We start from the raw sequence: 27,437 nt of genomic DNA on the forward strand, positions 1-27,437 counted from the left end.
TTTAGCCCTCTGGAAGCCAAAATATTTATGGGAGAATTGCCGGACAAGAAATTGTCGCGCATATACCAGACGCTAGTGCGCCACTGCTCATCGGACCTACTTGGCCTTAGGACTGCTTGGGAACAGGACGTTGGTGAATTAGACGAGGAAGACTGGGTTGAGGCCCTAGAGAGTCCCAGGGGGGCGGCGATCTCCACTCGCCTGCGCCTGATTCAGTTCTGCTACTTACACCGCACATACTATACCCGGCAGCATTTGTGGAGGGCGGGTATGGTTGCGTCTCCTGAGTGTCTCCATGTGGCTGTGTGCTCAGCGCTGCAAAGGTTCTGGGATGGGGTGCATCGTTGCCTGGCGGAGGTTCTGGCCTGGGAGGTTCAGAGGGACCCTAAGTTAGCTCTACTGCATTTCATGGCTGGGGTTGGGGGCAACCACTACAAGCGCCACTTGTTGTTACTTGGTCTTACGCTGGCGAAGCGTGATATTGCTAGAGAGTGGAAGGCAACACGGGCCCCATCACTTGCCGCCTGGAGGAACGGAATGGACTATTGTATGGGTCTGGAACAGCCTGTGTTTGTAGCCAGGGGATGTCCTAGAAAGCATTACAAAATCTGGAAGAGGTGGACAGACTACCGAGGGCTGGACCTGGACCCGCCACATGAAGAGGCCACCCTCCCGAATCACTGATATGTTGGACTAGGAGATATCAATGTTGGTGTATGGTGCATATGGATAGTGATCTGTTCTGGTATTATGATTTCGTGGGGCAAGCAGCTACGCAAAGGGGGGGGGGGACTCTTAGGGGGGAGGGGGGGTGGTTACTTATCCTCTTGTTTCTGCGATTCCGAATGGGGGAGTTCTTCTGTTCTTATTACACATTGTTGAAGATCATGCAGATAAATTGATGATGGCAGTAGACTCTGGATGGCAGAGCTTTGCATACTATGTGTGTTTAAAAAATATCTGTTTTAAAAAAAAATACCACAAGTAAATATATCCGGAGCATCCCAGATGTTAAGTACACCTAAACTAAGTTGCTCAAAAGTTCAGTGTGGTTTCACGTTCTACAGTTAATCATCAAGTTAGGACCATCGAGACTCCATAATGCTATTGATTCAGTGAAACATGTTCAATGTGAAATTCCAAAAGAGAGAGTACCCCACTATCACCAGGGATCAGGGTACTAGGACAACCAGTCTAGGGAAAATCCCTGGGTATTCACTCACACTCTGTGTGAGTGAATACCCAGGGATTTTCCCTAGACCCAATGTGAAATTCCCACATCTACGAATAAAGCAGATCCAAGCCCACCACGTAGGATATGAATGTTTTGTTACATACATGCAAACAACAAAAACATTTAGAGGTCACCACAAGAAGATGCCGAGACCTTTTTAAGGCACGGGCAAAGTGGGCACTGGCCCAGGGCCCCAGCCCTTCCGGGGAGAGGGGGGGAATAGTGCCATACATGTTATGCAGAGTGTTGTTACCTGATAACCCGGAATAATTCTTCAAAAGATTGTTTTGAATACCCTTTTCCGTGAATTGAAATGTTTATGTGGGCGATGAAGTGGAGTTTAATATAGACATTTTGCAGAGAAATGCTTCTGTTTTTCAACACCATGCAACATCCGTTGAAAATGTATTATTTTAGATCAAAGCAGGACTTCCCATATGAGAAATGGGAGGAGTCACAAGGAAAATGCTATTTCCCAGTATGCATCTGTTCTTGGCATGTAGAGCTGCAGAGTTGTACACTATGCATTAGATCGCCACCTGGTGTTGGGCTTGGATGATAGCAGGTTGTTGTCTTCTTGGAAGAAGTGTTTGTAGTCACGAGCTAGTCCAGCAGTGATACATCTGTGACCACCGTCAGTTCTGAGTTGGGAAAGAAAAGGGGCCTGCCATTTGCCCAATCACAGTCTAGCAGCAACCACTGCAGATGTTTAGCAGTCTGCCTTGAAACCTGGATGTAAAATGACAGGTTCCCCTCGTTCTGCGGCCACTGTGATTTCAGATCCCACGGCATACCCTGCATGGAACTCTATTCTTCTTCAGAGCCAGGAAGTAGCAGGAGTAACACCCTGTTCTTTCTACCGAGGCTGGAATGCTTTATATGACTTCTTTGGCCAGAAGAGCATTCGCTTTCTGCTACAAAATGGACATCAGTTTCTTCATCAGCCGCATTCATGTGGGTGGCAAGTATGGTAGTGTAGAAATGAATGGGAGGACATAGCCCTGCTTGAAAAGTTGAAGGACCCATGCGGCCAAAGCCATGCCTTGCAACCCTTGGATGAAATGTTTGATATTGCCTCCCACAGGGTGTGTATGTGTCAAAAAGAACAAAGTAAATAGATTTTGCAGTGGTGGTTGCCAGTGGGGTGGGGAACTAAGCTGCATGATGTCCCCAACACCCTGAATGTTGTTTCTGTGTGCAGTTGCCTCAGTCATAAAATAGCTAAACAGATTTTTGTGCCAGTAGTAGGTCTGCATTGATGGTGCTGAAAACTCCTAGCATGCAGGAGTGGCAATAAAAGAGGTTATGCATAATGGTAGCCTCCGCTCTTGTAATGAAAAGCGCAAAACTGCTAAGGGGATTGTCTAGTGGGGTGAACAGACGCAGATAGCATGCTGTTGCATGATTCTCAAAGCATTCCAGGACTAAGTCTGCTTTTTCACTGCAAAAATGAGAACCATCCAATGGCATGTTCATCAGAGATGCCTGGACATCCCACAGAAGCCTGTAGACTTCATCCAGAGATGGTATCCAAGCACCACACGTGTCCATTGCGCAGCCAGACATAACAAAGTTTTCCACATCCAAGCAGTCCTCTATGGTTTGAGCTAAAGACGCCTGTAGGTCCACTGGAACTGCATCCCATAAACCATGACTGAAGCCGTCAAGAAGGCAGGTCGCATTGAATGAGAGCCATGCAAGACTGCCTGATGAAAACACGCGCTTGCCAAAAGTATCCATGCTGTTAGTCTCACAGTCAGGAGGGGTCATGGGAAAAGCGTAGGGGTGACAGTGCCGGTGGACCTCTGGACCACCAGAATCTCAGGCATAGGGTGTTGTGCAAAAAGTCAGGATCTCCTTGTGTCGGTCTGTGGCAGCAAGCTACCGGTCTATTAGCTCAGGCCCAGAACAAGATTTTGCCAAAGTGCCCAAGAGGGTATCTGATAAGGCTTTATTAGAGGGCAAAAGCAGTTCAGTAAGAGCTTGGCAAGGCTGATAAATCACCGTCATAACCTTCGTTTTGACCTCCACTATATAGAGCTGTAGGTCAAAGACCTATGCAGCACATCATATAATCATAGTAAAAGAGGTAGGCATTCTCTAGTTCAGCATACCAATTGCCCTCATTGTACTGAGGGGCAAAATCCTTCTCTTCATCATTGTTATTTTTCTCGGAATCTGATCCAAAAAGCTGATCTAAGGTATGAGCTTTGATGCATGATAAGGGCAATGTATTGGAGACTGGGAATCGGTTAGAGGCTGCACCCACACTGTATCAGGTTACAAACTTGTTCAAGGTGGAGTCGAAGCTGGCTTGGAGTATTCTTCATGGTCCAGTACGGCCTTTGTTTCATCTCGGCACAGTAGTTGCAGACCCTGTAGCACCGATCTGACCAAATTGCAAAAGGAACAATTGATGGTTAGAATGCTGAAACAATGTCAAACATTCACCCTCAGTACAGAGATCTGGGCCTAAATCCATCCCTTTTTTGCACAGCACACCATGCCAGTCTAGTTTAGATCCAGCCATATGCAAATCAGTCTTGACCCAGCTCTCCATGGGAACAGTCCAGCCCGATCTGCAAGGCCTGGCCCTCCCTGGATCGGAACAAGCATGCCTAGATCGGTTCCAGGGTATCACACCATATAAGCCAGGCTAGCTTGACTCCAGAGGCATGGTGAGCACAGGACCCACATCTGGGCATACCCCTAACACTCAGGGAAATAAATACAAGAACAATTGATTAATAAAATGCTGAAACAATGTTAAACATTCACCCCAGTACAGAGATCTGGGCCTAAATCCATAGTTTTTTTGCACACCTTGCCATTCCAGTTTAGACCCAGCCATATGCAAATCAGTCTTTACCCTGCTCCCCATGGGAACAGTCCAGCCCGAACTGCCACGCCCGTTCTTCCCTGGACTGGAAACAAGTATCCTGGGATTGGTTTCAGGGTATCACCCCTCATCAGCCAGGCTAGCTTAACTCCAGTGACAAGGTGAGCACTGGACCCACGGCTAGGCATACCATTCCCACTTAGGATGACAAATGCAAAAAAACAATTGATGGATGGAATGCTGAAACAATGTCAAACATTCACTACCAGTAGAGATCTGGGCATAAATCCATAGTTTTTTGCTTTCTAGCATATATGAATCATATGGGGGAGAAGGGAGGGTTGCACGTAAGTCCACTGAAAACATAATACTGGAAAACTACAGTACACAAGTAACTTTTTTCTTCAGTATTGAACATATAATTGATTCACATGCTTGAATCCAAATAGAAAGCAGTTATCACCTTAATAGAAAGTGATCTTTGGAGATGGGAAGTAGATAACACCAGTGGGAGTGACAAAATATATAGACGAGCTCATATAGACGAGCTCACCTCATCAAAAGACTGCAAAGGACTGCCTGACCCGCTGATGCCTCATCTTTACTGTGGCATCTAGGCGGTAATGCCAGGTAAATGTAAGCCTTTAACTCCATATTGCCGCTCTTCAGGTGTCTGGCAAGCATACTCAAGCAAGCACACAGGTAAAAGTAGATACACCTCTCGTTGAGTATGATTTGACAGTTCTGTCTAGAGGCTGTTCACATTTCTAGTGACAACAAACTATATCAGCAGAGAGCCATTGAGCTATACTGTGCCTCAATAGTGCATGACATTTCATAGTAGGTCCATAAACTATCAGAAGCCAGTCAGGTTTCCTGAAAGTTTTAGTTCTGTTTATTTAGAATTCGAGGTATTTTAACATAAGAGCATGAAGTTCTCTTTCCGCTGCATTAGTTGGATTAAAAAAAAAGTCTTAAAACTACTCGTTCATTGAGATAAAAGTCTGGAAGGACCTTAGGGATAAAGCAAGGGTTAGTTCTTGGTATGTCTATCATCCCTAAATTACGCATGGTCGTTACTAGTGAATGCTTGGATTTCACTACTCCTGGCAGAACTAAGGCCCAGCAACAAATCCATCTTCCAAGATAGGTGCTTGAGGGTAGCTTTATGAATAGGTTTGAAAGGATCCTTCATCAGCTGAGATAGACCTGTATGCAGCTACTAAGAAACGAATGGATTTTTAACAGGAGTATAAGCCCTAAAATGGCCCTTAAACTCCTTGCTGAACAAGTTACTTACCTTTGGTAATGCTTTATCTGGTAAAGACATGATCCAGCTGCAGATTCCTTACTTTTGAATTTCCTTGGCATCAGACTGGATCGAGACGATTTTTCTCGGAGCAATACCCTTGCGCGCCGGTCGGCTCCATGTGACATCCTCAGCATCGAGGGACTGCAAACAAGTTTAGACCAAGAAGCCCTATAGAACTGATCGGTCAAAAAGGGAATCTCAGTGGACTTGACTGTCGAGGCAGTAATGCTTGGTGAACGTGTGCAGTGATGCCCACGCTGCTGCCTGACAAATATCGAGGACAGGGACTCCACGTTGCACTGCTGTGGTAGCAGCCTTAGATCTGGTAGAATGATCCTTTAAGCCTTCAGGAGGCTGCTTTCCGGCCAGAGCGTAGCAGATTTTGATGCAAAGGACAACCCATCAAAAGATTGTCTTTTTCTGGACTGCATGACCCCTTTTCACTCTCACGTACCCCAAAAAGTGTTGGTCATTCACCAAGAACTTTTTAGTGCAGTCAAGGTAGAACGACAATGCTTTTATTGGGTCCAGACTGTGGAGTCGCTCCTCTTCTTTAGAGGGGTGCGGTGGAGCGTAGAAAATGCACAAGGTGACAGATTGCCCCACGTGGAAGGATAAGTTACTTACCTGTAATCCTAGTTCTCTTCCAGGGGTATACTCATCAAAGTCATAAGCACTGAATAGTACCGCCCTCGTGCGGGACCCCGGAGCAATAGCCAATAATATGCATATATCTACATATATATATATATATATATATATAAAAAAACACATAAAAACCCATATATATATAGATAATGCATATACACATAAATATGCAGCCTGAAGTACACCATACTAGGCTAAAAAAATGCCATTATTGCATGTAACACTTTTACATTTGCTAAATAAAGACATATATAATACATTATATGATAATGTAAAGAAGAAACACTGCCCTGGGTTTCTTTGAAACACACAACCTTTATTTTCAAAGGTAAAAAACAGGCAGGATCATAGAGGCAGCTTTAGCCTAGATAGGCTGCATAGTAACAACTGAAAAACTTGGCGCCGTGCCTTTAAGACCTCCATGAGCCTCCAGACTCCCATCATGCACCACAGGTGGCAGTTAGGTCAGTTCTTTTGGATGGCGTATAACAGTGTAATCACAGCATGGGTAAATAGAAAAAATAGATAGTCCTGGTATTCGCCCAGGGAGGAGGGTGGGTTGCTTATGACTTTGATGAGTATACCCCTGGAAGAGAACTAGGATTACAGGTAAGTAACTTATCCTTCTCTTCCAGGGGATAATCATCAATAGTCATAAGCACTGAATAGAATAGCAAGCCCATCCCATACCCTGCAGACGAATACCAGTCTTTCTAAAACAGTATACTAATAAACATTACCCAAATAAATTCCTCAGGGATGCTTGACCAACTTGAGCATCCGCCTGAGTATCAGAATCAAGGCAGTAGTGGCGTGCAAAGGTATGGACCGAACACCACATAGCTGCCTTACAAATTTCATGAATAGGAACATTTTTAAGCATTGCTATCGTAGCAGCTTTACCTCTAGTGGAATGCGTTCGGCTTGCCCGGGAGCTGTTTCCGTGCCAACTGATAAGATAACATAATGCATGAAACAATCCATCTAGAAATGGACCTCTTAGATGCAGACAGGCCTGTATTCAGAGGACCATAGTTCACAAACAAATGATCAGACTTTCGAACACTCTTGGTCTGGTCAAGATAAAATTTCAGCACTCTTTTTAGGTCCAAAGAGTGTTGCGCTTTCTCAGCTGGAGTGTTCGGACTAGCAAAAAACGTAGGCAGTGTAACTGACAGGTTAATATGAAAATCCGAGATCACCTTAGGAATGAGTGCGAAGTACCACTCTATTCGCATGGAAAACGAGATAAGGTTCTGTAGAACAAAAAGCCTGTATCTCGCTCACCCTGAGCGCAGAAGTGATAGCTACTAAGAAGGCCACCTTCCACGACAGATGTTGAAGGGACGCCTTATGAATGGGTTCGAATGGGGGCCCCATCAATTTCGACAAAACCATATTCAACTCTCAAGGTGGAGAAGGAGCCCTCACCGGAGGCTAAACTTTCTTGAGACCCTCCAGAAAATCCTTTACCACTGGCATTTGAAAGAAAGAAACCTGAGTAGGTGACTTTCGATATGCTGTTATTGCTGCCAGATGGACCTTTATAGACGAATACTGTAAACCTGCTTTGGCCAAAGAAAGTAAGTATGGTAACAGTACCTGTTCTTGACCTCGAATCGGGTCATGACCTTCAGCAACACACCATATGAAAAACCGCTTCCACTTGAAAGCATACGACTTTCTTGTAGAAGCTCTCCTCGCCTCTCTCAAAATGTGCATACAGTCCTGCGAGAGGCCTAAGTGCCCATATCGGACGAACTCAAGAGCCATACTGCTAGCTTCAGGGACGGCAGGTTGGGATGGAATAGTCTGCCGTTCTCTCTGGTCAGTAGATCCAGACAGCAAGGTAACCTCCTGTGCGGTACTTTGGACAGATACAGGAGATCCGGGTACCACCATTGGCGTGGCCAAACCGGAGCCACCAGGATCATGTCTGTCTTGGACTTGTACAGTTTCTTGATCACCAAGGGAATGAGTGGAATCGGTGGAAAAGCGTAGAGTAATGTCTCTGACCAGTCTATCCACAGAGCATTCCCCTTGGACCCTCGTTGTGGGTATCTGGACGCGAAGACGCAGCATTTTGCGTTTTCGGCGTCCGCAAAGAGATCAATTTCTGGTGTCCCCCAGGCCTGGAAGAAATCTTTTATTACTTCTTCTTTTAAGAACCAGTCGTGTGCTTCTGCGAAGTGTCTGCTTAGGTCGTCCGCTTGGATGTTGAGGACACCTGGCAGATGGACCGCCGATATGCTCATAACCCGAGCCAGAAGTCACTTCCAGATTGCTTGCGCTTCGAGCGACAGAGGTCTGGATCTTGTTCCGCCCTGCTTGTTCAGATAGTACATCGTTGTTGTATTGTCCGTTTGAACAAGCAGGGAGGATGTCTTGATGGCTGGAAAGAAAGCCTTGAGAGCTAGGTGGACAGCTCTGAGTTCCAACATGTTTATGTGATACAGTCTTTCTTTCTCTAACCAAACTCCTTGAATTTGAAGCGATCCCAGATGAGTGCCCCATCCCTGAAGGGACGCATCCGTCACCAGTGATTGTCTGGGCATGTCCTCCTGGAAAGGGACTCCTACTACCAGATGACTCCGCTGCATCCACCATCGGATGGAGATCTGTACTGACCAGGGTAGTGACAGTTTGTCCTCCCAACGATTTGAAAACTGGGACCACTGGTCCTCCAGAGACTGCTGCAGAGGTCTCATATGCAGCCTGGCATTTGGAACATGGAAAATGCATGAAGCCATGGACCCTAGAAGAGACGAGATCTGCCTGGCCGTGGGAAGAGGAGTCTTCAGTAGCGTTTGACACTTGAGGAGAATGGAGGATAGTTCTCCTCCGAAGGATACGCTTTTGCATCCTTTTAATCCAGAAGTGCGCCCAGATAGTGTATCCTCTGTGTTGGATTGAGGATAGACTTTTTGAAGTTTACGTGCAGGGCCAGTCTCCGCAGGTGAAGTATGCAGAATGTGAGATGTTATTGAAGCAGAACCGGAGACGCACTCTTTAGCAGCCAATCGTCTAGGCATGGATAGACGAAAATGTGCTTCTTCCTCAGAAAAGCCGCTACGACTGCCATGCACTTCGAAAACGTGCGAGGAGCTGACTTTAGCCCGAAGGGCAGGACTGTGAACTGGAAGTGGCTTGTTTGGATGCAAAACCTTAGAAACGTCCGATGCTTTGGGGCGATGGGGATGTGAAAATAAGCATCTTGAAGACCTATGGAACACATCCAGTCCCCTTGATGCAGAAGTGGAATTATTTGATGTAACGCCAACATTCTGAACTTTTCTCACCAAATGAACTGGTTGAGGTGCCTGGGATCTAGTATGGGCCTAAACTCCTTGTTTGGACCTTTCTTTGGAACTAGGAAATATCGGGAGTAATGCCTTGCCGACGCTTTGTCTTTGGAACCTCCTCGATGGCATTCTTCAAGATCAGGGCAGACACTTCTTGCCTCAAAAGATGAATACGATGGGTCACAGACTTTTGAGGAGGAATGGAAGGCGGAGGGGACTTGAATCTGATGGCATATCCATTCTTTACAATATTCAGAACCCATTTGTCTATTGTGATGTTTGTCCACTCTTCCAGGCAAAAACGAACACTTCCCCCCACCGGAGTGGGTAACGGGCTCAGGGGAAGCAAAAGCTCACTGTTTTTGTTGCTGCTGCTTGTTTCCAGATGCAGACTGCCTGGAAATGCCACCTCTTCCTCGACCAGGACGACGCTGGGAGAACTGAGATCTTCCCTGATTCTGCTGAGACGACCATTGAGGGGTTTGAACCATCTGCTGGTTCTGTCTCCTGTCGTACGGACGGTATTTGTTCTTAAAATCCTTCCTTTTCTCAAGACCAACAGCTCTCACTGTATCAAGTTCTGTTTTCATACGTGACATCTCATCAGCATGAGATCCGAAGAGTGATTGTCCGTTAAAAGGAAGGTTAAGAATTCGGTGTTGTGCCTCAGGCTTAAGACACGTGAGCCTCAACCAAACGGAGCGCCTGGCGCAGAGCCCATGTACGTAACCATGCGTAGACAAGTCCGAAGCATCAGCGGCTGCACTAATCACCTGGTTAGCTACTAGCCAACCTTCATGTAAGAACTCCAGAAAATCGTGTTTGTCTTCTTTTGGAAGCTTCTCTGCGAAACGAGACATGGAGTCCCATAGGGCACGGTCATAGCGACCCAGCAACGCTGAGGCGCTGGCGACTTTCATGTAGGAAGCAGAGGTGGCACACATTCTCTTTCCTACTGAGTCCATAGCCTTATTGTCTTCATCCGGAGGCACAAAAGATGACGCCGCTCCTGTTTGATTCTTACGTGCTGCTGAGACAATTACAGAATCCGGTTTTGGCTCAGCCCTCAGAAAGAACGGATCATTGTCCGGTGCTTTATATTTCTTAGCGATCAGAGAAGGAACCGCTCCCAATGCTGCTGGAGTTAAGAACTTGTGTTCCGCTGGCCCCAACAGACCTGGCACCAGAGGAAGTAAGGGCCTTGACGTTACCTTTTGGTGCAAAGTCTCGAAAATGACCGTTGTCTTGGTGGTAGAGACAGGCATTTCGATATTAAGTTTAGCTGCTCCACGACAGAGAACCTCATTAAATGTAACCACGTCATCAATCGGTGAAATCCTACTTGGAGGAGTTGATGACAGTGTCGGCGAATAGCCCCCTTTCGAATTTGTAGACCTTTTAGAAGATCTAGTATCGCGCCTTCTCGAACAATGGTGACGTGATGATCTAGGCGAAGGTGAAGACCGCCTCCTCACTGATGGAGACTTTCTCGGAGGAGTACGCTCACGTTTTCTCGAAGAATGCACCGACTGTCTTTGAGGAGATCTCGATCTTGAAGCAGGTCTTGCAGACACAGGAGATCTGGAATAAGACCTTGGAAGATTTATTTTCCTTAACTTCCAGTCTCTAATCTCCCCCAGCCAGCGCGGCGAGATATTAGTTGCCGGCTGAACAGGTGAAGGTGCCCTCGAGGGCTCTGGAGAGACTTTCATAATCTGTAGTTCCGAAGAGGACAAGGAACTCCCAGAAGACCCCGTATGAGCCGTAGACCGGTCTTTAGACACCGTCCTAGGCTTCTTAGGTGCAGGAGACGCCGACGACGACCTCCTCGACGACAATTTCCTCAACGTCGATCTCCTCGTCGGCGTCGATGTCCTCGGCGTCGATCTCCTCGGCATCGATTCCCTCGGCGTCGATGGTCTCTTAGGCGTCGACGTTATGCGCCTCGACGGCGAAGGATTTCTTGACGTCGTGTGCCTCGACGCCACCTGGCTTGGGCTCTTCGACGTCGAAACCTCTGCTGGTCGGTTCGACGTCGACGTCATGGCACCTCTCGACGGCGACCTTGACTTATGTTCCGAGCCTCGCGGCAGCGACCGTCTAAGTCGATGAGACGACGTCGAGTCCCGCCCTCTTGCAGTCGTAGGCGAGCCGAATCTGGATCGTCTACGCTCATGTCTCTTCTCACCTTGCTTCGACGGCGTGATGTTTTTCAACGGCGAAGGATGCCTCGACGTCGACTGTCGCCGCGATGGTGATTTCGATGCCGATTTTGAACACAGAGGTACCTTAGAAGAAGATCTGTCTCTCGACGCAGTAGGGGACTGATGTTTTCTCTTTTTCCCTTTGTCTTTGCGCTCTTTGTGCGAAGAAGGCCTCTTGGAATAAACATCTTCTCTTCCACTCACAGTTTCTCCTCTGTCATACAGGGACTGAAGCCTGCTCTTCTCCCTCTCCTTGAGAGTTCGGTTAGACAACTTGCTAAAATTGGTAGTAGAGTTCTGGCTTGTGAGAAGATGGTAAACAAGCTACACAGACCGAATGAGGGTCTGACTTAGCAATTTTTTTACCACAGGCCGGACACTTAACAAACAAGGCCGGCATTATGACTGGAAAAATAGACAAAAACCAGGAAAAAATTGTTGAATTAGTCAAACAATGACTAAAGACGTCGTGTAAAGACGAAAATTAGAGAAATACCAGAATAAAGTGATAAAATATCACAAACTGGCGAGCTCAATGCTCCAGGATCCTCACAGAAGGAGCCGGAAAAAAGAACTGACCTAACTGTCACCTGTGGTGCATGATGGGAGGCTGGAGGCTTATGGAGGTCTTAAAGGCACAGCGCCAAGTTTTTCAGTTGTTACTATGCAACCTATCTAGGCTAAAGCTGGCTCTATGATCCTGCTTGTTTTTTACCTTTGAAAATAAAGGTTGTATGTTTCAAAGAAACCCAGGGCAGTGTTTCTTCTTTACATTATCATATAATGTATTATATATGTCTTTATTTAGCAAATGTAAAAGTGTTACATGCAATAATGGCAGTTTTTTAGCCTAATATGGTGTACTTCAGGCTGCATATTTATGTGTATATGCAATATATATATATATATATATATATATATAGATGGTTTTTTAAGTGTTTATATATATATATATATATGTAGATATATGTAGATATATGCATATTATTCGCTATTGCTCCGGGGTCCCGCACGTGGGCGGGACTATTCAGTGCTTATGACTATTGATGAGTATCCCCTGAAAGAGAATGGTGTTACCACTTTCAGTAAGAAAGAGGCCTTAGTGTGAAGCAACAACTTCAGGGAAAATGGTCAGGTAGGTATGCTTACAAGACAGAGCCTTCAATTTGCTCACCCTCTTGACAGAACTTATTGCCACTAAAAGGCTGTTTTGATGGTATGCAGCCAGAGGGGGCAGTTGTGCAGAGGTTTGAACAGAGCACGTATCAGGAACGTGAGAATCAAATTAAGGTCCCACTGAGGTATGATGAAAGGGGCAGGTGGGAACATATGTACATGCCCTTTGAGAAATCTATTTACAATATGGGATTTAGATAAAGAGGGTTGGTCTGGCAGCCTTAAAAACACAGACAAGGCCGAAAGGTACCCTTTAAGGGTGTCCAGAGAAGACCCCTATGGGCAAGGGTCAAAATAAAAAGTAACCTTTTGATGCACATCACTGTGGCTGGCCTAGAGGGGTTTACTCTAGTTACTCTCATGGCCTGTGTTGTGGGGCAATCAGCTTTGTAGTCGGTCCTGCTGGAACAGATTGCTTTCTGGAGGAAGAGAAGGCAGGGGAGTGGGCACTTCAGAAGGAAGCAGACCCCCAACATAAACTTCAGAGACTTAGACTCTAAATCACAATTGGTGACTGGAAACGGAGTATAACCCTGAGACCCCAAAAATTTTCAGTCGTCAAGCAGCCAGTCGGGCTGTGCGAGGAGAAGAAGCTGTACAAGACTTCTGTCTGTGACAAGGACTGAGGGCCAAGGTCTGCTAGTCTACCAGCTGGGTGAGGGGACATCAACCAGGGAGGCTGCTTTCCGGCCAGAGCATAGCATATTTTGATGCAAAGGACAACCCGTCAAAACATTGTCTTTTTCTGGACTGCATGACCCTTGTTCACTCTCACGTACCCCACAAAGAGTTGGTCATTCACCCAGAACTTTTTAGTGCAGTCAAGGTAGAACGACAATGTTTTTATTGGGTCAGACGGTGGACTGGAGCACCAGCATCTGCCTGCTTGCCAAGACCAGTGTGCTCTGTAAGGAAGAGGGGTGCATTGGAAGGAGCAAGGTCCAGTGGGGGTCCAGTGGGGAATCCTAGAAAGTTGGCTCCTTTGTGAGGTGTGAGAAGAAAGTTGTTGCACCAATTGGGTTGTTGCCCATGTGCAGGACCCCCACATGCCAGAGGAGGGCTGCAGTGAAGTGATCCATGATCATTGCTGTGCTGAACAGGTTGTCGCCTGTGTGCAGTGAGGAACAGGTGACACCGTATGCTCGGAGGGGCCACCAAGAAGTGAGTTGTGATTACCACTGTGCAGAACGGCCGGAGTGACGTAAAGGAGCATCAACCCCATAAGCCAGGAGGGGCCGCTGTGGACAGATTGCCGGGCTCAGGGGCTGCAGTGAACAAATCTGCTGTTCTGATTGAATCAGAGCCTATATGCAGTGGAGAGATGGTGGCTCCTTATGCCAGAGGGGTCACCGGGCTAACCAAGAAGTGTGACCTGGTCACGATTGCCACTGGAGGAGAAAAGCCGCCGTGGGGATCTCTGGGGACCTGCACCATGATAGAGGATCGGCGTTAGGACCTCAGCACTACCTCTTCCAACCACCCTAACTCACCATGGGAAAGACCAAAGAACTTATCCCAACTTGGAGGAACCACAACAAACCTCCAGTTGATGCAGCGGCACAACCGCATGTGAGGAACTTGAGGACCGTCATGCACACCCTGCCTAGGCCCCATGCAGTGTACTCATTGAACCAGCTGCTGCAGAGTCTGTGTAGGGGGGTATGCTCAGGTACTCCAGATGCTCTGATCCTGCCGGTGCAGACAAGACTGATTTCAGGCTAGTCGGCCAGGGGGAACTTGCTTGCTAGATAGCGCTGGAACATTTGACTTTCAGAGTCAGAGTGGAATCCTTGAGACTCAGACTACTAGTGGGGCTTACCCTGGATGTTTGATATAATGAATGGGGAATAACCACTATTGCTAAAGCAAGGAGAGTGAGACACAAGAAATACTTGAGACACTAGATCCCTGCCCTCAGGGAGACAGTGGAAGTTATTTGCGAATGTAGTTTTTTCCTTCGTGTTGGTAGTGTTACGAGAAAAAAAAAATCTGTTCCATAAAAGTGAGCATTTGGCTAGACAATTTATTGTTTTTGTTGCTTGTATTTTGAGTAGTAAACCTGTGTTCACTCCATGTATCTATCTTCTACCTGAGGGATCCTTGGACTGCTCGACCCATGCTATTACTGAGAGTCAAGTGCTGACGCGGTACTTGGCCCAGTTGCTCTGGACCCATTTTAGTTTGGGCCCTGGGACATTTTTTGAGTAAATCGCCTCAGCCCCCATGGCTGGGGCCAGTAACCCCTGCTTGCCCTGTTGGCCTCTGAACTGAGTTCTTTCAGGAGTACTTCTTTCAGGAGTACTTCTGGTTTTGGGGTAAGGTTGGAATCTAAAGGAGTGGATATTCCCCCTGTAAGGCAACTAAACCCCTTCCTGCAGTCTACAAAAGACTTGAAAACTGAGCTACTGCCAACCCCCAAGGCTTGCTGTCTTTTCCGATTTTATGAACTGGCCAGCATTATCCATGTGCTAGCAAAAAAGAGCCTGCCCATTCTATCGCATGCTCAATATTTTGGCTTGTATCTGGGGTTGAAAAGAGGTTGCTTTGAGCAATCCTTGCCTCGTCAAGTCTGCAGCTCCAGCAAGCTGGTGAAAGTCAAGAAAGCAACATTCATGGCAGTGTCAATGATCTCGGCAGGTGTTCTTTCATCCTCTGGGAAGATCCTGCTTCCTTCATTCCTCTTGTCCTATAGTAGAACTCAAGATAAGCGCCTAAGTTGGACCACATCTGCATGTCCGATCTTCCCAATACGGCTATCGCATTGGATGCTCTAACAGTAGTAACTGTCAGAGACGAAAATCTCATTGGTCATTGAACGTGAGACTACCCAACGGGTATCCTGGAGCTTACACAAAGAAAAAAATATGCCTTTAAGTCAGAAATAAAAGCCAACTTTCAATAAACAGATAAGCTTTCAGGGCTTTCCGGAATTTTCATTAGTTTGGCCCATCACGGAGAGCCAAAGCGTATTCCAGGCCTGAGCAGAGATCACAGAAAAGGCCTTGCCCCATAGGCACACTTTATGGAACTTAGGAGTGATAATCAGACCAGCAGAAGATGACCGTAAAAGTTTGGGGGGATTTGTTATAAACATATCTGAAACGTATGGCCTCAAGTTGCAGAAGTTGTAACCTCCTGATAAGATATTTGGGGAGTCTGGGTTGTAGAGCATTACAGTAGTCCGGTCTACTAAGGGCCAAGGTTTGCACAAGCAACTGTCTGGAATAATGAGGGATGAGCTGGATGATCTTCCTAAGTTGTCCCAAAAAAAGAAAACAGGTGGTAATCAGTTTATTAATGTGCAACTCAAACAAGATCCTGTTGTCAAATTAAACCCATTAGTTCCCATCCGAAAATTTAGCTACAGGGCATTTGCTCAAAGTAGGAGGCCACCACTCACGAGTTCAGATGGAAGGGTTCCCAAAAAAGAGCACTTCTGTCTTATCAGTATTAAGGCAACAAAAGTTGTTATTCCTCCAGGTTGGCCAGTTTAACCATGCAGCTCCTGAATTAGCGATATATTTTATTCCATGCCAACAATAATTTGACCATCATCCTCATAGAATTGAACTCAAAAGGAAGTAATCAGGTGTACTGGCTTTATTTAAAAGTGTGTAGGACTAATGGCAGATCCCTGCGGCACCCCACAGGAAGCGTCCTTAAAGACAGAATGAAAAATGCCATCAGCACAGCCTATGTTCTATTTGTCAAAAATGATTTAAACCATGCAAGTGGTTTATCCCTTAGGTCAATGGTGGACAGCCTTTTCAATAACGCTGCATGTGAGACCGTGTCAAACGCAGCACACAGATCAAGAAGTATAAGCTCCTCGGAACTGGCAACATCTAAAGTCATCCTGCTGTCATTAGTAACAGCAGTTCACACAGTTTCTGTGGTAAAGCAGGACTGAAAGCCAGATTGATGCTTATTATTCATATTAGTCACTTCGCAGTATGTAACTAGATGATATTACCCCGTTTTCCAGAATTTTAGCAAAGAGTGGAAGCTGAAAAAGAGGCAATAGCTGGAAGCAAAATTAGAATCCAGAGATTCCTTCTTCAAGAATGGCGTAACAAGTGCCGTTTTACAACCTGTTGAAGACTCCCACTAGTTAGAGATTTGTTACACATCATGGTAACTCAGGCATTATCCAAGCATCTACCCCCCCTGGCAGGTGGAGTGGAGCAAGGTGTAGAGGGATTTCTCAAACACCTCTGGCCAGCCAGCAAGAACACCGAATCAGGGAATGGGTGTCCTATAAGGCAAATCAAAGAATTGTCTGGAGCCTTGTATTTCTTATCCAGACATGGCACAACTTCAGCCACAGTAGCAATATTCTTCATTAGTTTCAAGCCCTCTGACCATATGTGGCCCATGATGGGTATTGCCCTGACTGATATGCATACCAGTTTTTTAAAATAATAAATCAAACAGTCTGATTCTTTATAGAAATGAGGAGCTCCAATATCTTGGAAGCTCTCTCCATGAGAGCATGACACCATCCCATGACATCCATTTTACTTAATGTAATACAGTTTCTGCATGGAAAGTGTTCTCATTCAACTGTTAAAAAATCCAACCTATTCGGAGTTGAAGTGATAGGCAGGGGCAACTTCATCCCTTCTGTAGGAAGGTGGATACCAGACTATGGTTACCCCCAACTTTTTGCCTAGTGTTTAGCTGGTTTTCGACTTAGTTGGCCTGGGATCCTGCTAATCAGGGCACCAGGCTATCTGCTCTCTCTGCAAAATGGACTCCATGTACTTTAGGTACATCTCCATTTGGGTTTTGGGTCACCTTATGAGCCCCTGTATAGTGTACCATAGGTACCCAGGGCATAGGTGCATCCAAGGCCTCCCAGGGGCTGCAGCATGTATTATGCCACCCCTGGCTGGCGATTCACATTGACACAACTGGCTGATCACTCAGCGGGGGCAAGGTCGTGTAATCACCCCTTGCTTAGGTATAGTATCCTTATACCTACCATTACATATAGACACATATATACCTATAAGTCACTCCTATGGCAGGCCTTAACAATCCTGAAGGCAGAGTGCTTGGTTTTATGTGAGATTGTGCTCTAGCATGAGCTGAGCCTGTCTACAGCTATTGGAACCATGTCCTTATAGCTGTTCTATGATATAGCCATACCATATACTCCTAAGTGCATTATAATCCTCGCGGTTAAATGCTAACTTTGGTTTGGCTTTATCAAAACATGTTGTGTAAGTGGTCATACGCTTTGGAATACTACCCCCTCGCCAGTTTGGCGACGGGGGTAGCATTCCACCCTTCTAGAGGGAGAAGACATGGTGTTCCTGTTAATCTCGGTTAAAGTTAACCAGAGCATCAGCATCACAAAATGGATGCTGCTGCCACAGACACAAGTCTGACCTCCTGCTGCTGGGAGTCCTTCCAGCGAGGGAGGCTTGGACAATAGGTTTCCTGTCTTGGGAGGTGCTAGCAACACCCCAGACCGGCCATAGTGTATTGGGGCAGGGAGGGCTGAATGAAATGAGACACTGCCTGGGGCACACAAGGTGTCCCATGCATAGCCCGGTTCAAACCAGTTGCTGGGGCACTCCAGCCCCAGCTCTGGCGCGAAACTGGACAAAAGGAAAGGGGTGTACTCACCCCCTTCCCTGGTCCCACCCATAGGAGGGACATAGCAGGTAGTCTGGCCCCTTAAATTCGTATAAAGCTAGGAGCTGAGTCTAGAGACTTTAGATTTATCCTGAACTGAAACTTGAAACAAAACTCTGTACCTTCGACATTCAACTGAAGAATCTCCCTTGTGGTCAAGGAGTGACCACCCTGTGCAAACAGGCACCATCCAGCGATCTGCGGTTTGCTTTGTCGACGCTCCCGCCGGAGCCCAAGCACAGAGCCCAACAAGAACTGGACTTCCAGACTTCTTTGACCCCGATCCACAGCCACAGCAAAGCTGAGATCCGTGGAGGCGACGAGAGACGTGGGACCGGCCATCTTGGAAAACTTGCTCATTGCTACTTGTGCAGCTTCTGAGGCACCCTCGAAGTTGTGCATTGTGGATTGAGAAGCCCCAGCCCAGAGCACGTTCTGCACCGACCCACAGCCCTCCACACTCCACGAGTGGAGCGTGGGGCCTGCTGGTACTTTTGTGCTCAACGCGTCTGTCCTCTTACTTGCCCATTGGCTAGTGGCCTCTGTGACGACGAAACCTTGAACTTGCACCGCTTGCCTGGTTGCTTCAGGCTGGCCCTTGCTTCCCTGAAAAGGAGAAGCCCCCCCCCCCCCAGACCTTGCTGGTCTGCAACAGAAGCCATCTTCGATTCCTGCGTGGGTCGCCTTTGCCAAGGCTTGTTGACTCCATTCCGGAAGCAGACACCGCCAACAGCGAGATCCTTTGTGGGACAGCCCGTATCCAGCTCCTGGTCGTCGTCAACGCCTCCTGGTCCACGTGGCTGCAGAGACAAGCTTCACGACATCACCTGATTGCTTCGCGACATCGCCTGGTTCCTTCCTGGTGCTTTCCTGGTCACTGGCTAGTGACCCAGACTTTCCCCTCTGCTTTCAGGTACTCTTCATCCTCGATCCGCCCTTGGATCCAACCGGACACTTCTCTCCTGGTCGCCTGCAGCATCTTTTTACAGGTCTCCATAGGATTCAGCGACGAAACCAGATCACTTGACACCTATGCACCCGGGTTCTGTGGGTGAGGTAACGCGAGTACTCCGGTGCTCCTGTGGGTATTGACTATCCAAGTGTCCTAGTTTTCAGTAGCTTTCTACTAGTCCATCCGGAAGTGTCCTAAATCAACTAGTTTCTAACTCTTAGGTTCCCATTGTATCCCTATGGTAACTCGCGTGTGTGTTAAGACACTGCACACACTTCCCGTGGGTCTCCTGCTTCTTATCCTTTGGTAGTTCAGTGTAGCCCCAGCGATTCCCTAGGCCTATTCCTTGTTCGTGACGAGGTTCATATACCACTATTTTAGTATATGGTTTGCAACGCCCCTAGGGCTCGATTGTATTTTGTGCAACTTATTGTATGATAATTAAGTATCTTGTTATGTGCTTGTGCCTCTGACCTCAAAGAGTTCAGAGGGGTTGTGTTAGTAATAAATACATATATATTTTATATATAACCTGTGTGGTGTCCTTTCATTTGGTATTCAAGGGGTTACATATGGTAAAACAGCTGGCTTCACATGCTCCCTGAAGTTTTAGCCTAAGACTGCTTTGTCCATGCTACCACTAGGATAGCTGGTCTATAAGGTTGACTTTACAACCATCACCATAAGGGTTGTTTGGACTGATACAGGGTGCCCACTAGAATAGTGGACATCATATCAGGCCAACTGCTCACACCTTCCACCTCCTCTGTTAATATGCCCAAAGGAAAAATCAACTATTACAATGCTACAAATACATTTGACTGCCAAAACCTTGGCACACACAAAGTAGCTAGGAAACTCATGGTTGACCCGAAATGCGACAGTTAGGACTACCTCTGTTATGACAGGCGTGGGAAATGCTCATCTTGCTTTCCCAAAAATATCCAGCAGATGCCACAACATAAGGGTCCGTCTGCCTTCTGATGGGTAGAAAATCATTGAGTACCGAATCTTCCTTTCATTTTGTTTAACATATTATTCCATAGTACAACTGCTTCAAAAATAGATCGATTCTGCATTACGTCGTGACAAAAATTTACTTTGGCCTCGTTTTAAATTAGTCTACACGCTTTATACATCACTGTGGGCAAAGGTTAAAGTCATTGGCGTGTTATCAGGCCCATTTCCAATTGAAAGAAGCACCCGGCAGGGATACCCTCTCTAAACCCTCCTATTTGCCGTGGCCAAAAGAACCATCTGCCAATTGGATTTGTAGGGATGGCCAGCTTACTGGACTATGCTGGTACGATGGCGATGAGGACAGAATATCACTTATTGATGATACTAGGTTTAATGGAGACCATTCAGGACTGTGCGGCCAATGACTTCCACCATTTCCACACATATAGTTTCTCAATATTTCTGTATGGCCAGGCACGACAGTATCATATGATAGAATGTAATGTCCCCTCCTGGGCTACACATCTGGTACAAGTGGGGGGGGGGGGTGTGCCAAAGCCATGTCAGGGAATAGTAACATCTATATGAGTATTTAAGCTGCAAAAGTCAAAGTCAAAAGGGCCCTCTCTTGCATAAGTCTCTTTGAAGCTACAGGGTTTTTGGTGACAAAGAGACATGGCGAGAAACTGGAGGGACGCTGAGGAACCTACACTCGCGGAATGGGCAAGGGGTTGGACTTTTGCGCTGAAGTTGAAGAGCTTGTGTACAAGGCACGAGGAGCCACTCAAAATCATAAGAAGATATGGGAAGACTGACAGGTTTATCACAAAGTTGATGCCTCTCTAAACTGACTATATTGTTCGTTGAGGATGCTATCAAGAGACTGAGTGTCAAAAATGTTTCATGATGTAGTGCAAGTGGTTGCTGTCTGGTCGTACATTTTTCACTGCTGTTTTTTATGGCAATAAAACGAATAAAAAAGTTCTTAGGAAAAAAATAGATTGATTCTATTCTAAGGACAAAAACATGTGAAGTCATCAAGACACACTATAGGGAGCCTATCAAAATACAGTAAAAATATAGGACATACATAACAATCCAATTAAGAGTGACCAAAATGTTCTGACATGCCTATGCATGATTTTTGATCACTGACACTTCACAATGAACCCTGAACATCACACACAACAGGCACCGTCAGGAAGCAAAAAACATATATATATATATATATATACATATTATATATATATATATATATATATATATATTATATATATATAATAAAAATGTGTGCTAGCAGGCATATTTGTAAGAGCAGATAAGCTTACCCCTTCTTGCTTGGTGAAAAGAGCCAGGCACTCACTCAAGGCGGCACTGGTTTCTTTAGACGCTTCAGAGACTTCATACCCTTTTTGATGAACGGAAAAGGGTATTTCTGAAAAGGAACCAACATGCACACATCACAATCCATATTACCACTTTTAGGGTGACAAGAAGGTAGATGAGAACCACTACAAGAAGGGAAGTTAGCTGGTGACTAGGTACATCATATACTGGCATGCTGAGGCATCCGAAATACACTTTCAATCAAGTGATAGTTTTATAGTTAGCCAAGTAATGCAAACATTTACTTAACTATTAACATCTGTTCATAGCCTCCTGCCGAAGCAATCCACCACACATCCGTGCTGTTACTCAGTTACTCCCTTTCCTCCAGTTATGGTCCTATAGTAAAGCCTTTGTTTCTTGGTTCACAGGCTGAGCCCTGCTCAGCACGTCCTACTCACAGCTCATTGTGGGTCCAGTGTGTTGGCTGGACTTGTTACTCCAGCTGTACCATAGCAGCATTTTGACCTTGAAGCCAGTCTCACAGACTATCATAATGATACTTGTTCATCCTGTCATTTTGTTTGCTTGTATGTATGTCACTATCTTAAGTCGTATAAGTACTGTAACACATAAACAGAGAAAATCTCACTAAAAAGATTTTTAAAGATTTTCGTAGCATGTAGTGCTACAGGTACACATGATCTTCATACTCCTGCCATCTAGTACTGGGCTTGGACATTTGCAACTTAATTTTCGTCTTCCAATAACTCTTTTGAATCATAAGGTATTGTGACTCCTCCCTTAGTTGGCAATGTGAATGGGCACCGGTTCCATTGTTCGATTGTTTTTTGCACAGTGGGTGCATGTAGATATGTAGCAATAAATAGTGACGGAACAGTGGCTATAGAAGAAGTTTTTTACAAAGAGTTTAAATATGTAAATGAAGAACTGTACATATCCAACAATCAAATGCTCATGGGGAGGAGCGAGTGAAGCTAAAGGGTGAGTAATATATTCCATTCATAGCATGTGTAGCTGTAGATACACATGCTTTGCATAGAGGGTAAAACAGTACTCCACTTAGCCGGTGGATGGTGAAGATTGATACAGAATTCTTATAATAGTCTGACCAACTCTAGCTTGTTGGCATGGAAAGACATCCACACACTAATGATTGACAAACGCACAAGTAATGAACCATATTTGCCTTACAAATGTCAGCTGTGTGGATATTTCCAAGAAAAGACATAGTATTGCCTTTTTTATATGTGGAGGGCGGCCTAGGCAGGCCAGGAAAAGTTATTTTAGCCTTAATGAAATAGGTTTGGATGAATTTCGCAATTCACCTTGTATACCCACTTTTGACAAGGTATGTTTTTTGTAAGGATTAGCGAAAGCGAGAGCTGGACCATGTCGGTGACATTCCCCTGATGCTGCGCCCACTGGAACTTCAGGTCCCACTGCAGAGCATGCATATGCCAGCGAGCAAGTGTCTCAAGCAGGATGCAGGAGGACATGAGGCGTTGCAACCTTAAAGTCAACGGGGGGGGGGGTGAGATGTTACTTCGTCATGTTAAGAGTAAACCCCAGTGAATGCAGGAGGTCCGCCATAGTCTGGAGGTGGGAGACGACAGTCTGGGTCAAGCCGCCTTCAGGAGCCCGTCATCGAGATAGAGGAAGACGGGCACCCTTGATCTCCATAGATGAGCTGCAACCCCCACAGAAGGGCGCCATTAAGGCCAAAAGGGAGCACAGAGACCTAAAAGTGCTCATGGCCCACCATGAACCGCAGGTAAAGCCTGAGGGCAGGCAGAGTGGGAATGTGGAATCATGCATCCTGCAAGTCCAAAGATGTTATCCAGTTTACCGAGTCAAGGGCAGACAGGACTTGAGTAAGAGCTAGCATTTTGAACTTCCCCTTCTTGAGGAAAAAGTTGGGAAGGAGCAGGTCTAGGACAGGACAGGAATAGCAATTATGACCTACTTCTGGAGTCAGCACCCTCTAGATCACTTTCTTGGCCAAGAGAGCCGTCACTTCCTGCTGTTACCTCCGTCAGCCTGTCGCAAGCAGGTGGGATGGGTGGAGGGGTGGGGAGGGAGTATTCCCTCTGGAAAATTTGAAGAACCCATTGATCTGATGTTATAGACTTCCAGTGGGGTAGGTGATGACGAATCTCACTGGTTGCCAATGAATAAATGAGAAATGTATGAAGCGCAAACTCCTGCCCAACAGCGTCTTGGCGCTAAAGAGACAGGTACAGCTACAGAAATGGTTCACCTTGAAGAGACTCTTGAAATCTTATGGGACAAACACCACTCCCAATCCGGAGAGAAGTGCCAGGTTTTCAAGGCTTTTCTAAAAATAGATAGCAAGGGGAAGCTTTGGGTTCCAAGGGTAGGCTATTCCAGATTAAAGATGTGGTCCTAAAGAAGCTCTTACCACCCCAGGTTGTTCTCCTGAAGGGAGGGACTACAAGGTTCATAGCTGACCCTGATTGTAGGGTCCTCCCTGGGATATACCATTTGAGCTTATCCTTGAACCAAGATAGCCCTAGTCCCTACAATTATTTGTAGGCCAGATAGAGTGCCTTAAACCAAACATGTTGTTTGATTGGAAGCCAATAAAGTTTCTTAGTGGCTCCTCTAGCTGATTCAAATTTAGGAATTTTGAAAAGAAACCGAGCCATCACATTCTGCAATGTCTGAAGCTTCTTCAAAGATCCTACTGATAGATTGAGATATAGGCTATTACAGTAACCAAGCCTTGAAAGTACAAACAAGATGATTACTGCTCTCAGGAGATCTGACTGCAAGAATGTAAAAAAAATGTATGAGCCTCAAGGAACAAAATGACGGTAGGTGGGAAGACTATAAGGTTTTGGAGGCTGCGGCTGCCAGGCGGAGATGGACTTGCCCTGCCTCGGACTGCTTGGCCCACTGGGTCTGTGGGTACCGTGTTCTAGGCAGCGTCCTCTGCAATACTGGGAATCCTTCAAGCAACAGTGGCTCAGAGGGTATAGACTAGCTCGAAGCCCCTTCGTGGCCACGAAAGGAGAGAAAGACAGACTGGGGTTGACCAGGGGACCATGCCATGGAAAGGCTCAACGACCTGGCTGTAGCCCTGCTGCCCTTAAAGCGCTCCAGCGCAGAATCTGCCTGGTCTCCGAAAAGATGGAAAGCCATCAAAAGGGCATGTCCTTCAGACGTCTTCAGCCAGGATAGCTCGACTCCAGTGGCCTAGTGAGCACGGGACCCACGTCTGGGCATACCTTTCCCACATAGGGTGAACAGCAAAACACACAAGATGATGGACGGAATGTTACACAATGGCAAAACATTCACCCCCAGTCACAGATCTGGGTTTAATCCATCACCACTGGAGTCAAGCTATCCTGGCTGAAGATGGCTGATAGCCAGAAACCGGACCTAGGATGCTTGATTCCGGTCCAGGGAAGACATGGCTTGGCAGTTCGGGCTGGACTGTTCCCATGAGGCACAGGGTCAAGATTGATTTGCATATGGCCATGTCTGAGCTGGGGTGTTGTGGAGTGCAAAAAAAAGATGGATTTAGGCCCAGATCTCTGTACTGGGGTGAATGTAAGACATTGTTCTGCATTCTGTCTATCAACTGTTGTTTTTGCAATGCTCAAATATGAGGTGCATGGCCTTAAAACTCTTGGAGTTCAGCAGGGATTGCTCCAGCTCCCAGAAACTCCGGGAAGCTCAGAGCCAGCCCAGTTGCAGGCTCAAACGTGGAGCCAGGCAGGCCTTGATTGGCAAAGCTGCCTCATCTCGTCGGCCGACGAACAAGGTGAAGTCGAATACCTCTTCGACTTCTTACTCTTCTTCTTTCACAGGGGGCTTACCAGAGTGACCCGACTATTTCAACGAAGATCATGGGCTCCGCAACCAATCTAGGACCTTCCTCTCGGCCAGGATTAAGGGTCGCAAAATTGCATGTCGAGCTGCCACTATCTTGGAGGGACCAATCCCTCCAAGCCTTCGGGGTCTGTCACAGATAGTGATAGGTGGCAGGAGCTGCAGGGCTTAAAGCCAGCCTTCCTAAATGATATTCCTGCCACACCTGAAAAAAACCTTCTAAAAAAAATCTGACAAAAGTGGAAAAAAGGGCTAGTCAACAAGTGACTAGTGGTAGCTCTCTCCGGATCTGAGCTGACTGGAGCAGAAAGAAAAAAACTGATGTCAGCACGCTGGGGTGGTGCCTATATAAACATCAAGCAAATCACTTCCAATGGACGATGCTACGCGATGCCAAATGACACCACCGACTGGCACGCAGGGGTACTGCTCACAAAGACTTTACGGAACTTTACACAAACTTATGACACTTGGGAATAATTCTAAGGTAAGGAATCTGCAGCTAGAAGTCTCTATCAGGTCAGTATAATCTTAGTGGTTATTCAGGTTATCAATCACAAACCTGGCCAAAGTTTTTGTTACATGCCCCCCACACTTTTTCAAATGTATAAGGGCAGCCCCCTACTCTTGTGCATCACTGTGTCTCTCCTCACCAGTCAAGATTCCTAGAATACCGGTCCAATGTTGATGCACAAGTTACTACTTGTGTAACGATATATCTGTAAGAGACATTAGTTAGTGATAGATTCCTTACCTTAGAATATCCACAGGCGTCAAACTGGATCCGGAAACTTTTGCGTAGCAGTACCCTTGCGCGTCGGTAGGCGTCGTCTGCGTATCCGCGTCCGTCGTGGGCGCCATGATGACGTCGTCGGAGTACTAAGACGCCGCCTCCGCGTGCTGACGTCAGTTCTTAGACACAGCTTTTCCGCACCAGAAACGCAGAGCTATTCCAAAAACCAACACTGGTGCCACGAAACTAGGGCCCTGAAAGGGGATGACCTTAACCCTAGATATTGGTTCGCGGAACGGGGAGGATGGGTGGGTCGTTAAGGAATCTAGGAATCTATCACTAACTAATGTCTCTTACAGATATATCGTTACACAAGTAGTAACTTGTGCATCTGAAAGAGACAGGTAAGTGATAGATTCCTTACCTTAGAACAGATACCCCAGCAATACCAACCCCGTGGTGGTGGGTATGCGAACCAATAATCACACCAGAAAGTCCTGGAGGACGGACCGGTTAAAGAAGCCATCCCTCCGGACTTGACTGTCCAGGCAATAATGTCGTGCAAACGTGTGCAGTGAGGCCCACGTAGGCACCTGGCAAATGTCCTGCAAGGGCACACCTCGGCCCAAGGCAGTTGTAGGCGCTGTGGCTCGAGTGGAACGAGACCTCAGCCCCACCGGGGGTTCCTTCTTAGCCAAGGAGTAACACACCTGGATACACAAGATGATCCACCGCGAGATGGTCCGCTTGTGCACCGCTTTCCCTTTCTTAGCGCCCATGTAACCAACAAAGAGTTGGTCATCCACCCTGAACTGGCGTGTGCGATCCAAATAAAATGAGAGTGCACGTTTTGGGTCCAGACGGTGGAGCCTCTCTTCCTCTCTCGAGGGATGCGGAGGCAGAAAGAAGGTGGGCAAGGTGATAGATTGCCCAATGTGCAAGGCCGTGACTACCTTGGGTAGGAAGGAGGGCCTTGTCCGTAACACAACCTTGTCCGGATGGACTGAAAGGAAGGGAGGTTTACAAGATAGAGCCTGGAGCTCACTCACTCTCCTGGCAGAGGTGATGGCTACCAGGAAGGCAGTTTTCAAAGTTAGAAGGCGAAGAGGACAGTTGTGGAGTGGCTCGAAGGGAGCGCACATCAGAAACTTAAGAACCAAGTTCAAGTCCCACTGAGGCATCACAAAGGGCACAGGAGGGTACGTATGCGTGATGCCTTTCAGGAA

At 46.6% G+C, this 27,437-nt stretch overlaps 1 protein-coding gene across 1 annotated transcript in view; it reads right to left on the reverse strand.

Moving 5' to 3' along the window:
• The window catches only part of OSBPL1A (oxysterol binding protein like 1A), a 2,145,795-nt gene that overhangs the window by 1,282,940 nt on the left and 835,418 nt on the right, over nt 1-27,437 (reverse strand). The window contains exon 15 of the mRNA XM_086965647.1: nt 21,599-21,705. Within this exon, the coding sequence (XP_086821773.1) occupies nt 21,599-21,705 (107 nt within the window). The remainder of the gene's footprint in view (nt 1-21,598; nt 21,706-27,437) is intronic.

This window comes from Lissotriton vulgaris, chromosome 4_1, assembly GCF_964263255.1.
Source record: "Lissotriton vulgaris chromosome 4_1, aLisVul1.2, whole genome shotgun sequence".
In the NCBI taxonomy this organism is placed as follows: Eukaryota; Metazoa; Chordata; class Amphibia; order Caudata; family Salamandridae; genus Lissotriton; species Lissotriton vulgaris.